At 36.0% G+C, this 17,802-nt stretch overlaps 2 protein-coding genes across 2 annotated transcripts in view; one reads left to right on the top strand and one right to left on the bottom strand.

The window, feature by feature from the left end:
- Positions 1 to 17,802, bottom strand: part of LOC129002137 (BAI1-associated protein 3-like) — a 268,228-nt gene that overhangs the window by 35,446 nt on the left and 214,980 nt on the right. The window contains exon 12 of the mRNA XM_054429736.1: positions 11,268 to 11,502. Coding sequence (XP_054285711.1) covers positions 11,268 to 11,502 — 235 coding nt within the window. The remainder of the gene's footprint in view (positions 1 to 11,267; positions 11,503 to 17,802) is intronic.
- On the top strand, positions 657 to 8,328 carry LOC129002138 (uncharacterized). Its single transcript, XM_054429737.1, has 3 exons — positions 657 to 769; positions 4,915 to 4,993; positions 8,041 to 8,328. Exons 1-3 carry the CDS (start codon positions 728 to 730, stop codon positions 8,250 to 8,252), a joined length of 333 nt encoding a protein of 110 aa, XP_054285712.1. The 5' UTR covers positions 657 to 727; the 3' UTR covers positions 8,253 to 8,328.

Consider the following 17,802-nt stretch of genomic DNA (forward strand, 5'->3'; position numbering starts at 1 on the left):
TACAAGGATTACCAACAGGGTGCAGCACTATTATTTCTTTTACATCTATGACAACAGCTAATTCGCAACCAAAAGGTGAGTGAGCGTAGCGAACGAACTTCAACCTGGAGGCGAGTTAGCGTAGCGAACGAGCTAACCTGAAGGCAAGTGAGCGTAGCGAACGAGCTAAACTGAAGGCAAGTGAGCGCAGCGAACGAGCTCCAACCTAAAGGTGAGTGAGCATAGCAAACGACCTCCAACCTAAAGGTGAGTGAGCGTAGCGAATGAACTTCAACCAGGACGTGATTGAGCCATGCGAACGAGATCATCTTGAAAAATAAGAAGTTAAACGGGGCAAAGCCCGCGGGTTACAGCTAGTTAAATTTATAAAAAGTATATAAAATTACGTCTAATATCACTCTCGAAACAAAGCGTAAATATACACTTATTTCAAGAGTGCGATTGGACATATTTTTTTATACCTACTTGTAAGTTTTATTAGTAAAACCAACAAAAATATACCTTTTCACATCTTTGCTTTTAAATATATTTTTTCATGAAAAGTCTAAAAGATAGTCAGGCAGTGTAAACTGCCATGTTGCTTGCAAATGACAGAGTTTGATTAATTGATTTGTTTATTTGAATATGTCAGGAGCATTACACATGTGTGAGCGCAATGTGTTTATAACCTTCAACCTAACTTTAAAACAGTTACTAGTATACAAGTCTTGCAGCCACCATACCACAAATGATTCGTTTGGTTCTAGTTTCTTCTTTCATTTTCATCTTGGTAAATATTACAGCCATGGATTTAAGTTTACTATAGTTAGAAAAAGAATCATTTAAATTTATAAATAAAAAATATTTTTAACATACCACGTTTTTAAACGCACTAAAAAGTAAAAAATAATTAATTGATAAATATGTGAAGAGAATAAATACTTGTAAAATTATAAACGAAAAAACATCGAGCGCATGCAATAGCTAATTTACGATTATCTTAACCTATTAAATTATTATCGTTTATTGCATGTCCCCCACGTTTTTCATTTTAAATCTTACAAGTATTTGTTTTCCCCACATATTTATCAACTAATTATTTTTTACTTTTTAGTGTGTTTAAAACAAGGTTTTATTTTAAAAAGATTTTTTTTTATTTAAATTATTTTTTACTTTTAGCAAATTTCCCTATAGGGAAATAGCTCTTACCGTAGGTCTCATGGTAAGACCTAGGCCCGGGACCGATTTACTTTTTCATTTTGATGTCCCCAGAGGCCAAAAACACCATTCGTTCAAATTTTTATATATCTATATATAGATATATATATATATACGAGGGTTGTTTTTTAAGTAAGGGCCGTTTTTATTTTTAACAAAAGATACAAATAATTTTGTAAAATAATTTTTATTTTCTGATTCTACACACTTTTACCTATTTTTCTATATAGTTGCCTTGTTTATTTAAGCACTTGTCACAACGTAAAACTAAGTTTTTAATTCCCTCTTCAAAGAATTCGGCCACCTGCTCCGACAGCCAAGAGTTCACGGCCGCTTTCACTTCATCGTCGTCATTGAAGCGCTGCCCGCCAAGATGGTGTTTCAGGTACCAGAAAAGGTGAAAATCGCTAGGAGCAAGGTCGGTGCTGTATGGTGCATGGTCCAAAACTTCCCAGCCAAAAGAATCAATCAAATCCCGAGTCTTTTGAGAGTTGTGAGGCCTAGCGTTATCGTGCAGGAGCAAAACTCCTTTTGTCAGCATGCCGCGCCGTTTGTTTTGAATTGCTCTGCGGTGCTTCTTTAGAGCTGTACAGTAGGCATCTGAGTTGATCGTCGTTCCTCGTGGCATAAAGTCCACTAGCAAAACACCGCGCCGGTCCCAGAACACAGTTGCCATAATCTTGCGCTTTGACAGAGTCTGTTTGGCTTTGACATTGACGGGTGAGGTTGTGTGTCGCCATTCCATTGACTGTCGCTTGCTTTCGGGAGTGATATGAGATACCCACGTTTCATCTCCAGTGACAATTTGACTCAACATGTCATCCCCTTCTTCGTCGTAACGAGTCAAAAAGTCCAATGAAGTGGCAAATCTCTTCACTTTGTGGCCCTCTGTGAGGAGTCTGGGTACCCACCGAGAACACAATTTCTTAAAGTTTAGCTTTTCAGACACAATTTTGTACAAAACTGATCTTGAAACTTGTGGAAATTGCAAAGAAAGAGTGGAAATTGTGAATCTTCTGTCCTCACGAACCTTTGTTTCGACTGCAGCCACCAAATCATCAGTGATCACGGAGGGCCGGCCTGAGCGTTCTTCGTCATGGACGTTTTGACGGCCATTTTTAAACTCTCTAACCCATTGTCGCACTTTACCTTCACTCATTGCATTCAAGCCAAAAACTTCTGTTAACTGACGATGAATTTCTGCAGCTGATAGGCTTCTAGCGGTCAAAAAACGTATCACTGACCGTATCTCACACGCAGCGGGCGATTCAATAATCGTAAACATTATAAAGTAGCACAGCGATGCGTAGACGTCAGCTACAGAGCTGCAACTGGCATCAGTGTGAACGGGAAGGATGCCGGCAAGTGGCGCGGTGGCTTGTTGCGGCATCCGCGCGAACTACGGGACTATACACGCAACCGGCCCTTACTTAAATAACAACCCTCGTATATATATATATATATATGTGTGTCCATCCGCACGATAACTTGAGTAATTTTTGTCCGATTTTGATCAAATTTGGTTTGAAGGTGTAAGGCAGGATAAACTTGAATGAGTTCACGAACCAGCATGATCGTACTATGGGAACGGGAGTTTATGGGGGGTTTTATGGGGTAAAAATTGGGTTTTCCCATTTTTGACCCTAAAAACACAAAATTTCACAATTTCTTTTTAAACCATTTTGTAGAGCTTTAAAAAACAAATAATTTAGTATATTGAAGCGTTATTATGCGCCTAATTGCTACGGAGAAAATTTTAAAAAATTGTAATTTTAAAATTTCCTTATTCTTATAGAGAATAAGTCAACTTTTGTAGTTTGTTTGTTTATGAAAATATTTTGATCAAATTAGGAAAATATACATTAATTTCTTACTAAACCACAGTACTTTTTAACATTTTACATAAAAAATAACTTTTTTACCCTCCCTGTTGCAGCAAACCTAAGTACTCATTAAACTAATTCTGTTTGAATAGGGAATAAATGTGATATTTTTAAGGAGACATTTTAGTTTAAAAATCCAATCAGGCAAATGAAAATTCGCTAAGTCTGCAGGTTTGCTGTGGCGGGGGTATTATTTAACCCAACATGATTAGGGTTGCGATATTGACCTCTAGTTTGAGCCATTTAATTTGTCTTGAGAATCCCTTTAAAATGAGGGGTCACATGATAGGTGTTTACATTCGTAAATTTGGGGCTGCCCCAAAAATACCCCATTTTGGGGGCTGGGGCAATGTTGTAACTTTGATGAAAAAGTGCATTTCTTATGTTGTAGATATGTGCCGAGTTTGGTTTTCCTACTGCAACGCGTTAAAAAGTTAACTGGGGGGTTCCAGACTTTTGCCTAACCCTGTTGTATATATATAGAAAAAATATTGTTTTTGTCAAAACTTTTGAGATTGACTTGTGAGTGTATATATGCGTATTGGATCCCCCTGAACCCAAAAAAGGTGTTTTTGAAGGGATGTCTGTGTGTGTGTGAATGTGTGCAGAGCTACAGACAACACCTGTAGTCCGATTTTGATGAAATTTAGTAATATCATATATGTACATCATCACATTGAAACTTTAAATGTGCTTTAGTGCATCAAAATTGCACAAAAGGACTTTTTTTATTTGTTCCTAGTAGTCCATTTTCTACTTCATATGCAATAGTCTATCGTTTATCTAAAATACATAATAGTTTTTTTGATAAAACCTACATAGGTAGTGGTCCATCCATTATATCTTCAGGATTTTTTCATTTTTATTTTTAATGGCGATTTTCCCATAAAATCCCATAAAATAATGAAAAAAAGAATTTTCTCAAAGCCCAAATGATTTTGGTAAAAATGTATTTTGTTTAAGTCCTTCAAATTCTGAACACAATGGTGCAAATTAGAAAATCACATTGCTGTAAAAATTGCAGTTCAAAAGTTATTAAAACTTATGTTATTTTCCCATAAAACCCATGAAATAACAAAAATCGTATTTTTGACAAAAAACCGATTTTGATTAAAATTTGTTTGTTATCGTCTTTATATTTCTAAACGAAATATTGGGAGTTCCTGTAGGACTCCCCATCATTCTAAAAATTATGGTAAAGAGTTATTGTAACTTGTGTAAGTTTTCCATAAAACCCATTGAACAACATTTAAAAAGTTGGCTTTTATTAGAATTAGTATGTTATGGCCTTAAAATTATTAAAAAATAGTGCAAATCACCCATTGCTTTAAAAATCACGGTTCAAAAGCTATTGCAGCTTTTTTGATTTTCCTATAAAATATCATAGTTACTCCCACCACTTACCCAAGATACATGTGGCTGACAAGCTAATGGGAGAAAGTATGTGTCAGATTGCTGATACTGTTTATATTAAGGCACCATAATTGAGATGGACACGTACACTAAATAAATAGGGTAAATTGCACAAAAGTGTTGTTTTTAGTTTGTTTTCTCTACCATTTTTGCTGATGCCATATAACCACCAGGGTGCTTCAACTTTTAAGAGAGAGAGATAGAGAGAGAGAGAGAGAGAGAGAGTGAGAGATAGAAGCCACCCCCTGGATAAAATATATAAAAATACTTACTTGATAACACAAAATTCATATTAACCTGCACACGTGATGCACCTATATTAGAGACAGGGTATAGAGTAAATATATAATGAGTAAGTTATTACAGTCGTACAGAATCGGTACTTAAATATTTTGTAGTCTAGAGACATTCTCATTTTCAGGGTTCCTGCGAAGCCAAAAGTGCACCGAATGACCTGCCACTCAAGAATGTCGAGACCCGTATTCCCTATCGATCAATTGGTAAGTAATTAAAATGTAGACATAACTCTAATACTGTATAACAAAATATTTGAGAAAATGATTTTCATAAGATTTTATATTACTGCTACCTTAGCGCAATATCATCAGGCTCTTACCATTAATAACATCAATGGTAGCCAAACACCAGGAATCGCTAGGGGCTCAAAAGCGCATCCTAAAAATCCGCAACGATGACATCATAATTTAGTTCAAAATTCCTCCGTTAACAGCGTTGTAGTAGAGCTGTCAGATCTCCTCTTGAGGGAACACCATTACCGCAACGATACGGAATTCAGTCATCGGCCTCGGTGGTGTAGTGGATAGCGTACCGAGCTGACAAACCGAAGATACTGGGTTCGAATCCCGCTGGCAGCACTAACATTTTGTCAAACAATTTTTTTCATATCAGCAAGTTTGGTTGGTTTGGTTAGGTTATGACAGTTTAATTTTATAATTAAAAAATTATAAAATTGAATTTTAGGCATTTATAATTTTATTTTATGACCAAAACTATTTATTAGATTAGTAAAACTTCATTCGATTTTTTCATTATCAGCACGTTTGGTTAGTTTGGTTAGGTTATGACAGTTTAATTTAATAATTGAAACATTTTAAAATTAATTTTATAATCTTTCTTAATTTTATAATTAACTAGGCCTAATAGTGAAGTAAAAATTACGCGCTGTGCTCTCTACTACAACGCTGTTAACGGAGAAATTTTGAACTAAACTATGATGTCATCGTTGCGGATTTTTAGAATGCGCTTTTGAGCCCCTAGCGATTCCTGCCAAACACCTAAAGCAAAACCCAACTCTACAATAACTTTTCTTGATTCCCTCACAATTCTACAAACCCTAATCAAAACCATTAATGAAAGTGCAATAAATCTACAAAATATACACATGTAAATGTAAATGGATCGAACACATTCCAAAAATAATCCTGTCACAGCAAACCTGCAGACTAAGCGAATTTCCATTTACCTGGCTGGATTTCTACTAAAATATTCCTTTTAAATTGTCAGATGTATTTCCTATATAAATAACATTAATTTTAGTGGTACTCAGGTTTGCTGCTACAGGAAGGTTGAAGGTATTGATTGAGTTGCGCTTTGTAATTGAAATGTTGATATCTTATTGTGAAATAAACCAAAATTGCCTCATTTGCTTAAAATATATCCGTAGACAAGCAAACTACAACAGTGGACATTCTCTATAAGAATAACATGGAATTTAACACTTGTTTAGTTATAAACGTAACCCTTATTTTTTAAGCTCTAAAAAATTGTTTGGAAAAAATTATGGAATTTTGGTTTTTAGAGCCAAAATGGGGAAAAATATCTAAAAAATGGGAAAAATCTATTTTTAACCCATATAAACCCCCCAAAAAAAAACCCCGTACCCATATTCCGATTATGCTGGTTTGGGAACTTGTACGAACAAACGTAGCTTTACACGTTTGTACCAAATTTCATCAAAATCGGTCATTTTTGCTCGAGTTAAGGTGCTAACACACACACACACACATCAATATCTATAAGAGAGGAACTATGTATGTATGTAGGCCTATATATGTATATGTATATACGTTATGGACTCCAAAACCGCTCGACAGATTGTGTAATGAAACAGGCATTATTAAGCATCTTTCAAGGATGGTTCGAGTGAAGTTTGGTGCAGATTCGTCAAAAGGTCTGCCCCAGAGGTTTTTAAGTGGGCCAATGTCAAGACTTTTTGATCTACAATGTTTACAAATAAATATAATTTAAAAGCAGATGTTTACTTTCACCAACTGTTTTGTAGGTTTGAATAATCACAACATTCTGTATTAGCATTAGTCATGATTTGAAATAGTGCCACAGTGTTTCTACAGAGTGCAGCACAGAAAACTATTTTACTTTTGAATAAGTCCAAATGTATTAAACCCCAATCGCAGCACACCTGTGCACTCAACAACGTTTAAATTATCCAATGTTAAATATTAAAAACATAAAAACCTTTATCAAAGTATTATAAACAATTAAAGGAATGACAATGCCTTATTATTTTTATCATTCGTTCTATACCCACACAATCTAACATAAATTATTAGGTGAATAATAATTTGTGCGTGCTATCTCGGGTATTCAAATGCCTCTCAATTTGTCATTAACCCACCACATTACTGTCATTAAAAGAAAGAACTCCAATAATGCGAAACTTAACTCCACCGAAGCTGTGCAACATTACCAGACTAACAATTAAAAAAATGAAGTCAAAATTGATTAAAAAAGCAAAAATTGTCAGTGGTTTAAGGGAAAAATTGTCTTATTAATCCCAAGAATACTGATGATTTCATCCGAATTACCCTCTGAATTTAAGCAACTACAATTGCCTTAGTGTTTTGTTTTTGCAATCACCATTGTAAGGCTCCCTGTTGGTTTAAATGTAGAAAAAAAATGCAACGCAGCAACGCGCGCCGGGGTAACTGCTAGTGAATTGGAACGGAAGGTGTTTTTGGGCTCTGGGGACCTCAAAATGAAAAAGTAAATCGGTCCCAGGTCTAGGTCTTACTATGAGACCTACGGTACAGTAAAAGGCTTATTCCCAATATGGGAGAATGGCAATAACCAAGTTGTTAGGGAATTAGCCCCTATTGTCCGCAATTGCCTGCTTTAATGATGTGTCGACAATTTTCAATGTCTGCAATCGACCGGACACTAACTGAAGGGCCAGAAAATGCCAACAATCCCCCCCTCCCACCCCACCGGTCCAAGACATTTAACGGAAGAAGAAAGATTTCCTGCCGTGACTCACACACACTCAGACACACTTCAAAATCAAATTTTTGGGTTCAGGGCTATCCAAAACATATATTTACACCCTGAACTCAAACTCGTTGACAGAAACAATATACTTTCTCCACCATATACAATGAAAATGGGGAGAAAGTAAAAACTTGAGGGCTTACCTCGTGTGGACTTTATCAAAACACATAAATAGTGCTTGAATGTATCAGTGGAAGGGATATTGATGGCATTAAATCATTATTTTGTATTTTGGTTTCAGAAGAAAAACAGGGAGTCAAGGAAGGTGCGGTAATCATTGCGGGGTCTGTCGTGACAACGATGTTTCTTCCGTACATAGCTGTAGGTTTTCTTGGCTACTACGTGGTTCGTAGAGCTACAACCGCAGCTACGGATTACGCAGTAGGAAAAGCTAAGGAGGTTGTCACATCTTCAGTCGAAAATGTCATACAAAAGTCATTAACAGGTGAATGAATAGTGCAACCTATTCAGGTTTATTAGTTAGGTTTATTGTGAAAACCTGGCATTAAATTGTGTTTATCCAATTAAATGTGTATATTATTTCAGTTCCTGTCTTTATTGCACATGACTTTCAGGTTTTTTGACTCATGGAGCAGGATTATGTCAAGTCCTTCTATTTTTTCAACTAACGTATGTGATGTGATGTTTAAGTAGGTGATGATCCCTTATGAGTTATGGGTGAACCCTTATCACTCTAATTATATCCTTACTATACAGGGTGGTGCGAAGTTAGTGTAACAAATGTTTATATGTTAAGCTACAAACAAAGTATTATCAGTGAAAAAATGGCACAAATTTACGTTTTCATACCTTCACAGGTAGGCATAACAAACAAAACTTTGGTATTTGGGTCAGTTGCTGAAGGTCTAAATCCCGGAAGGTCTAATTAGACCTTTGGCACACATTTTGCATTTTGTAATAGTTGCTTTAAGAGTCAAACCGGGAATTGGGCAGGCTAGTATTGTTATTTTATTTAACAACACGAGTAGCTGACCAATGAGGTTCAAGTATTGAGAGAAAAGAAGTACAATTATAATGCTTTGAACGTCAGCAAATCAGCTGTTCAGACCAATTTAATTATTGATCCGACTACTTGGACTCGTTGCATCACTATCAGCATAGCCTCCTCTAATGCAAGGCCGCAGCGAGAAAAAGTGGCAACATTGCAGTCCCGTCAAACCCATCCAGCAGCTGTTGCACTAGATCATATCAACAATGTTGCGCGTACAGGTTTTGTAGCGTAAAATTTGTAGGTTGTAAGTAACTGATTTTGCACACTAACTGGTATACAGTACTAGCTAAGCTAATGCGAGAACACTGCCACCACCATAGATCGATTTCACCATAGGTTGATTTCACCATAGGTTGATTCCATTGTATTAAAAATCTCATTTATAACTATCGACTTTCAAAAAAACAACATGTACATAAGACGAGTAAAGTTAAATTATAAATTACCATGTGATTGGATTGGGATTAGATTTAAGGAATATTGGTTTTCATTTTGTTAATAACATAATGTAGGTTAGTCGTACTGTTTTACTCTAACTCAGATTTTTGTGTGTAGGTGCTTTTGGCGTAGGTACACTTCCTTTTATATAAGATAGGCCAACTTGTTGATAAAAGAACAATGTTAAATCTAGATTATAATGAGTATGTTATTATTATTCAAACATATGTTAATTTATAAACAAACATTATAAATCATAGTCTATTTACTTGATATGTTGTTACCAGAGGCTGGAGATGAGTTTTGATGTAAACTCGTAATATACTTCCACATTTTTTAGTAAATTGTATAATTTTATTTATGTGATGATTAGCCAACAAACCAAGATTAACATTGATAATGCCATCATGAAAAATACATACCGGAATGAATTACTAATAATGAGTATGTAAAGCAAAATTTGGTAAATTTGAAAATATTGACGGTGTTTAGTTTGTATGTACTAGACTAGAATGTATCGCACATGTAAAAAATAACCAGGATGAATTTAAAAATACATTTTAAGACCCGTAAATGAAATAGCAGAAACAAAAGAAAAATATTCTTACCAAAACACAACCTAAACATTACTGCAAGATCTAAAACAGTATCAGTGGATGAGTTTTCTACATTGACTGTACTTTTAGACCTTCCGGGATTTAGACCTTCAGCTTCGTTTAGATGCTCAGAAACAAGTCTAAAATGTAAATTGTATGCGGAATTAGACCTTCAGCAAAACTCCCCTTGCACTGCACTCTGGAGTCTACACTAGGTTGTGTCCCGACTGTACGCCAACCACCGCACTGCTGCCAACTGTAGTTCAAATATGTCTACTTGTATTGCATACTGGTGTAAAATACTCAGGGCTGCCAACAAACAAACTGACTGAACAGGAGATGTGGACAGTTGTAACGAAGCAAAGCATAGTTAAAAGAAAACCTAGAAAATTTGTGTCAATGCAAATCGAAAAAGGAAAATATAAAAGGGAGAAATAGTAGTAGAACTCAAATTATCTGAATCAATTGACACCGTACCACATTCGATACGACAAGTGTCGTCCCCATCTTAATGATTGATAATTGATAATTGAAAATTCAGATAAAACATTTAGGTGGTTGGATTTTTACCGAAATGAACCCGATTGTCCAAAAATACATTACAAATACTAGCCTATGTACTAATGTATGTAAGTATTAATGGACAACCCGACTGGCAAATGTAGCATAGGTCAAAATCGGCATCATTAGCCCCACGGATTTTAAGGCTATCACTCTAATCACTCGGCTTACCAGACATATAAAACTATGTCTCAATAAACTGAGGCAGAAAATGGAACTTTAACAGTATCACATACTAATTACAATATGTTCTATCTGAATTAAAATTGGAAACAGCAGAAGCACATACTTTTATTAGTTGTAACGGTACTGGGCTCATAAGGATCATTGAGGCTCAATGTAATCAATTTGCTGGTGTGTGCGACATTCTAATGTGAGTAATATAAAACCTAAATTAATTACTGAGCCAAACTACATCCGTATCACAGCCATTTTGATCTGATATTTCTAATACATCTGGTTTTAAATTTATTATAAGTTAAGAATAGTAAAATCTTACACTTGCACCATAAGAGTACGAGTGTGCTGAAATGTTCAGTTTACATATACCAAGCAGATAGAATATAGTTCCATAAACCCTTTGATCTCCCCCCCCCCCCCTTTCCTTTCAAGAAATAGAACATTATATTAATCTTAATAACTATGGTAAAACTTATCAATCAGTAGACCAGCTTCAAGCATGGGTCCGATCGGGTAGACTCCTGACCTGACACACAACTGGTGTCTCGTGGCCCTTCCTAACCCCTCCCCTAGTTTCCAGATCTCAGCTGATTTACCGGTATGACGTGGATCAGCTGTGACGTGAGCGTCACATAGCTGATTCAAATGGCTGGGATATCTACTCTCTAACTTTTGACTCACCGACATGAGGCAGGTCTCCATTCCACTGTCCCTGCGCCAGAGCCGTCTCGTGGTCAATAAACACTGCATGTAGCCGATGTGAGCTGCGCATCGCAGACCAGTTGTCTTCCTCACTAGCGCCCCGGTCCTCCCGCGTAGACAGCCATAGCTTCAACCTGATCCGGCCTTGGATATTTGACCGGTTCGTCCGCGCCTCCAACTGGTACCAGCGATCGAGTCCAGTTGATGGGATATCCTACAAGCAAAATAGAAAGTTGAATGTATTTCCCAGTTACAAGAGTTATACGATATTGCAATTATTGGTTACCTTGTCTGAGTTCTTGAGGAAGTTGAATTCTACTTGAATCAAAAAAAAATCTAATCTCGAATCTTTGAATCTCGAGTCCCAAAAATAATTACAAATGGGCTTATGGTGATTAAAAAGGCAAGAATGGAATAGGAACCATTTGGCATTTAACACTAACTAGCTGTTACCCATGGGGCTTCAACCCGTTTGACTTCATAAGTATTAATAAAACCAAGCAATATCTATTTTGCGTAGCATATGTAATCTTTGATAAAACTATTGATTGGTTGCTGAAATAAACAAAACAGATTACAGCATTACAAAAATGAGGTAATAAAAAGAAAGGATAACATACAAATAAGAACAGCTGAGGGATTTTTAACATTAACTAGGCTATATACAGGGTGTCCCGTAACTCTCTGGACACTTGTATATAGCGTTATTCCTTAGGTCAAGACAAACACATTTCAGCATAGGAACATGGGTCTGTGGTGTCTAGTTTACCGACTGTCGGCATTTATGTGTTTTTTACATAAACATTAATAACTCCTAAACGGTTTGAGATACAGCTTTGATATTTTGCAAAAATGTTAACCTTATTAAGACCTATTATCGTTAGAAATTATACTAAAAAATCATTAGCCATTTCAAAATGGCGGCCATTTAAAATATTTGATGCCAAATTTCACAAAAACCGTTAACTTTACAAAAAAATTGCAAGAGACAAAAAAGTTTGTAAATTTTATGTAGTTTTCAATGATACCTTATTTGTTAAGATTGGATAAATAATAACAGAGAAACGTGTTGTTTACGTAATTTATGACCACTTTTCTCCATTTAAACAATGCTAATACTCCTTTTACGTTGTTTTGCATTGTTTAAATGGAGAAAAGTGGTCATACATTACGAAAACAACACGTTTCTCTGTTATTATTTATCCAATCTTAACAAATAAGGTATCATTGAAAACTACATAAAATTTACAACCTTTTTTGTTTCTTGCAATTTTTTTGTAAAGTTAACGGTTTTTGTGAAATTTGGCATCAAATATTTTAAATGGCCGCCATTTTGAAACGGTTAATGAGTTTTTATTTTAATTTCTAACAATAATGGGTCTTAATAAGATTAACATTTTTGCAAAATATCAAAGCTGTATCTCAAACTGTTTAGGATTTATTAATGTTTATGTAAAAAACACATAAATGCCGACAGTCGGTAAACTAGACACCACAGACCCATGTTCCTATGGTGAAATGTGTTTGTCTTGACCTAAGGAATAACGCTATGTACAAGTGTCCAGAGAGTTACGGGACACCCTGTAGAAAGTTCCCTTTGTAAAGCAATTATGACTTTAAAGGGCAATTTATGAAAAAATTCATAGTTTTGTGCAAGGTTCCTTGTCATGACGAACATTTTAAGTATATTGTTTATGGGGGTGTGACTTGTAGTTTTTTCAAAAGTTCATGGGTACTTTTGGCTTTATATATAGATAACTACCACAACGAAAATAACCTCAGGTTACGCAATGTCATAGGACTGTATATTACGACATCAATAACCTCTATGGTTTGGCAATGTCACAGTATAGTGCACATGCCTTCTATTGTAAAATACCCCCGCCGCAGCAAACCTGCCGACTAAGCGAATTTCCATTTCTCTGAATGATTTTCAATTGAATCTATTTAGGTTTAACGAGTACCTAGGTTTGCTGCCACAAGGAAACTGAAACTAATAAAGTGTGTTTTAGTAAAATATTAATAGCTTAGTATAAAAAAATAAATTTGCCTAGTTTGATCAAAATATATCCATAAACAAACAAACTACAACATTTTCAATATTCTCCATAAGAATAACATGGGAATTTTTAATTTACAATTTTTTGAATTCTCTCCGTTACTAATAACCGTACTGTTGTGAGAACAGTTTATTTCATAACACCTGTTAATTTCTATTAATTATAATCATATGTTTATTTGTTATTCTATGTTTGTAAAAAGGTAAATAAAGTTAGTTGAGTTTGAGTTATGACATAAAACAGTGCATCCACTTAATTCTTAGTAAAATAGTACATGGTGGCAGCGGTTTAGAGCTATGCCTCAGAAGAGAAATCCAAGAAGGAAACAATCTGACTATGAAGATAATGAAAATGAACAAGAACAAAATGAAAGAAGCAGAGAAAATGAATACAACAACTCAACTAAGAAGTCAATCATTGTATCAAACACTCATTCAGTTATTCAACCTCCAGCTAGTTTCTCCTTTGTACCAGCAGATTGGCCAAGATGGAAAACACGATTTCAAAGATATCGTTCAGCATCTGGGTTATCTGAAGAGTCTAAAGAGTACAAACAAATCAACACTCTGATATAAACATTAGGTGAGAAAGCTGATGATATTTTTGCATCTTTCAATTTAGCAACCGAATCAACGCTAACATTTGAAGAAGCCTTAGATTTATTTGACAAACATTTTATTCCACGTAGGAACTTAATTTGCGAAAGAGCAAAGTTTTTGAAGAGACAATAAAAAATTAACGAAACAGTTGAAGAGTTTATAGTTAGTCTCCATTCCTTGGCTAGGACCTGTGACTGGGGTTCACTTAATGATGAAATGGTGTTGATGGTACTAATACTGGGTTTAAATGATGAGAAACTTAGTGATCGCTTGTTGCTAGATCCCGAGATGAATTTAGACAAGGCCATTACAGTAATACGACATGTAGATAACGTAAAGAAAGAGAAGACAGATTTATGTGATGAGAAAAGAGTTCAAATTGAAGCGACTACGTCATCGAGTTCAAACCAAAATCAAGGAGATAGGTTTTGTCAAAAGAAACGAGAATACCCAGTACAATGCATCTGGTGTGGTTATAAACCGTCCCATCCAAGAAGCACATGTCCAGCAAAAAGCGCAACATGTAACTTATGCAAAAAGATTGGTCACTTTTCGAAGGTCTGCAGATCTAAAGAAGCACAGGAAGTAACTGACGAAAATGAAGTAAGTGAACTTGGACCTTCAAATAATAAAGTATTCATAGGTACACTTGGGGATGGATCGAAATGTAAGCCCTGGAAACTAGAATTAGTATTTGAGGGAAAACCACAATCATTTAAAATTGATTCAGGGGCAGATGTAACAGTAATTCCCCCTGGCATAGTTGATCCAAGTAGGATCCAGCCGACTCTAGTTGAGTTGTATGGGGCTGGTAGAACAAAATTAGAAACTGTAGGTTGTGTTAGAGCTAATATCCAATACAGAGATGTTAAAATAAATCACATGGTATATGTAGTGAAGGGACTCATAACACCCTTGCTTGGTCGTCCAGCAATACAGGACTTGAAAATTTTAACTTTTGTTAATTCAGTTGCAGAGGTAGACAGTGACTTTTTTACCGAATACCATGAAATGTTTAGTGGTCTGGGCGTCATTCCTGATCCCTACACAATAGCACTTAAGGATGGCGCAAAGCCATATGCAATAACCACTCCTAGGACAGTACCTTTACCCCTAATGTGTCGAGTAAAAAAAGAACTAGAAAGTATGGTACAAAATAATGTAATCACACCAGTTGAGCATGCTACTGAATGGTGCTCAGCAATGGTAGTAGTGCCTAAATCTAATGGAGATGTCCGCATATGTGTTGACTTAACAAAGTTGAATGAATCTATCCAGCGGTCTTATCTTCCGATTCCCAAAATTGAAACGTCTCTCAGCTCAATCTCAGGAGCAAAATGGTTTTCAAAACTTGATGCAAACAGTGGTTTTTGGCAAGTCCCCTTAAATGCAAAATCCCAGGATCTAACTACTTTCCTTACCCCTTTTGGACGTTTTAAATTTCTCAAACTTCCATTTGGAATCACATCAGCACCTGAACATTTTCAGAAATGCATGAACAAAATCTTAGACAACCAGTCAAATGTTGCCGTCCATATGGACGATATTCTGATTTGGGGCAAAACGAAAGAAGAACATGATACAGTTGTTCGGCAAGTACTTGAAACACTTAAAAATGTAGGAATGACACTTAACAAAGACAAAACTGAGTTTGGGAAGTCAAGTATTAAATTCCTCGGGCATTTCCTCTCATCCGATGGAATTTCTGTTGATAAGGAAAAGGTTTCCGCCATTCTCAAAATGGACTGCCCAAAAAACGTAAAAGAACTTCAAAGGTTTAATGGGATGGTAAACTTTCTTGGTAAGTTTATTCCTGAAAAAGCAAAGATTTTGGCCCCAATGAATTCATTACTTCAAGCTAACGTTCCATGGATATGGGGTCCAGAGCAGGCAAAGGCATTTGATGAAATAAAACTCATTTTGACTAACTCTCCTTGCCTAGCCATTTACGACGTAAATCGGGAAACAATTATCTCCTGTGATGCCTCGCTTCAAGGGCTAGGATCAACTCTTTCTCAAGTTCAAGATGATGGTTCCATACGACCAGTATCATTTGCATCCCGAAGCCTTCTTCCTTCTGAAAAAAACTATGCAAACATCGAGAGGGAGGCTACAGCTGTTGCTTGGGCATGTGAAAAGTTTCAAGAATTTATTATTGGCAAGAGAATAACAATACAAACAGATCACAAACCACTACTTCAAATTTTGAAATCCAAACATCTTGATGAATTGTCTCCAAGAATTCAAAGAATTCGATTGCGTTTCATGAGATATGATTTTTCAATTACCTATATTCCTGGAAAGCAGCTTCTAGTTCCTGATGCTCTTTCAAGAGCACCTCTCCCATTTTCAGGTACTGATGACCGTGAGTTAGAAGAAGAAACTCAAGCGTTTGTTCAAATGGTTTTGTCGTCCATTGATATAAACAACTGCATAGTTGCTAAAGTATTGGAGGAACAAAATAAAGATCCGATTTTATGTGAACTGAAAAAAATAATCATCCAAGGTTGGCCTTCTAAGACATCATTACGAGATGACCTAAAACCATATAATTCAGTTAAGGATGAGCTAAGTGTTGATAATGAGATGATACTACGAGGTTCAAGACTTGTAATTCCACCAGCTCTTCAGTCTTGGGCACTTCAAAGAGTACATGAAGGTCATTTTGGAATTACCAAGTGTCGTACGTAAAAAAAAAGAGTCAGTCTGGTGGCCAGGAATTTCTTCAGCCATTGAAAGTATGGTGAAATCATGCCCTAGTTATTAAACATTCAAGGAACAGTCATGAACCATTGCTTCCCACACCATTCCCTGACAGACCATGGAAAACACTTGCAATGGATTTATTCAAACTTGAAGGCGTTTGGTTTTTGACTGTGACAGATTATTACTCCAGATATTTTGAAATAGCTGAATTAGAGTCATTAACATCACGAGAAGTAATAATGAGATGCAAAGCCTTTTTCTGTCGACATGGCATTCCAGAAGAAGTTAGGTCTGACTGTGGGTCTCAATTTCAAGTCCTTGAACATTCAGATTTCAAGACATTTTCCAAAGTTTATGGCTTCAAGCATATAACAAGTAGCCCAAAATGTTCCCAAAGCAATGGAGAGGCCGAAGCCGCAGTGAAAATCGCCAAAATGATTCTAAAGAAAAATGTGGAAGACCCTTATTTAGCACTTCTAGCCTATCGAACGACACCCCTCTGGAATGGGTACAGTCCCTCTCAGCTTCTCATGAACAGGCGATTACGGAGCATATTGCCTCAGACAGAACATTTGCTTTGTGGAAAACCAGATCTAAAGGATCTTAAGGGGAGAGAAGAAACATATCGTGAGAAGTATAAACACAACTATGATAGAAGGCACAAAGTGCAAACTCTCAATCCTCTTCATATAGGAGACCCAGTTTGGATTGTGGACCTTAGAAGACATGGCAAAATTGTGAAAATCCTGGACAGCCCTCGTTCATATATTGTTGAAACTGATAAGAGGAATGTGAGAAGAAATCGATTCCACCTCAAACTTGCCCCTTATTTAAGAGAGGAAAACAGTGAACAACATTTGTCTGAGAATGCACATCAAACAGAACCATACAACCGTCCAAAGAGAAATATACACAAACCAAGCTGGTTGAAGAACTTTCAAACTTAAAAGGGAGGATGTTGTGAGAACAGTTTATTTCGTAACACCTGTTAATTTCTATTAATTATAATCATATGTTTATTTGTTATTCTATGTTTGTAAAAAGGTAAATAAAGTTAGTTGAGTTTGAGTTATGACATAAAACAGTGCATCCACTTAATTCTTAGTAAAATAGTAGGCTACACGTACAAAAACACTTTGACATACTAAA

This window comes from Macrosteles quadrilineatus, unplaced genomic scaffold (genome assembly GCF_028750875.1).
Source record: "Macrosteles quadrilineatus isolate MER2022 unplaced genomic scaffold, UCM_ALF_1.0 Scaffold_9__3_contigs__length_116548681, whole genome shotgun sequence".
NCBI lineage: Eukaryota > Metazoa > Arthropoda > Insecta > Hemiptera > Cicadellidae > Macrosteles > Macrosteles quadrilineatus.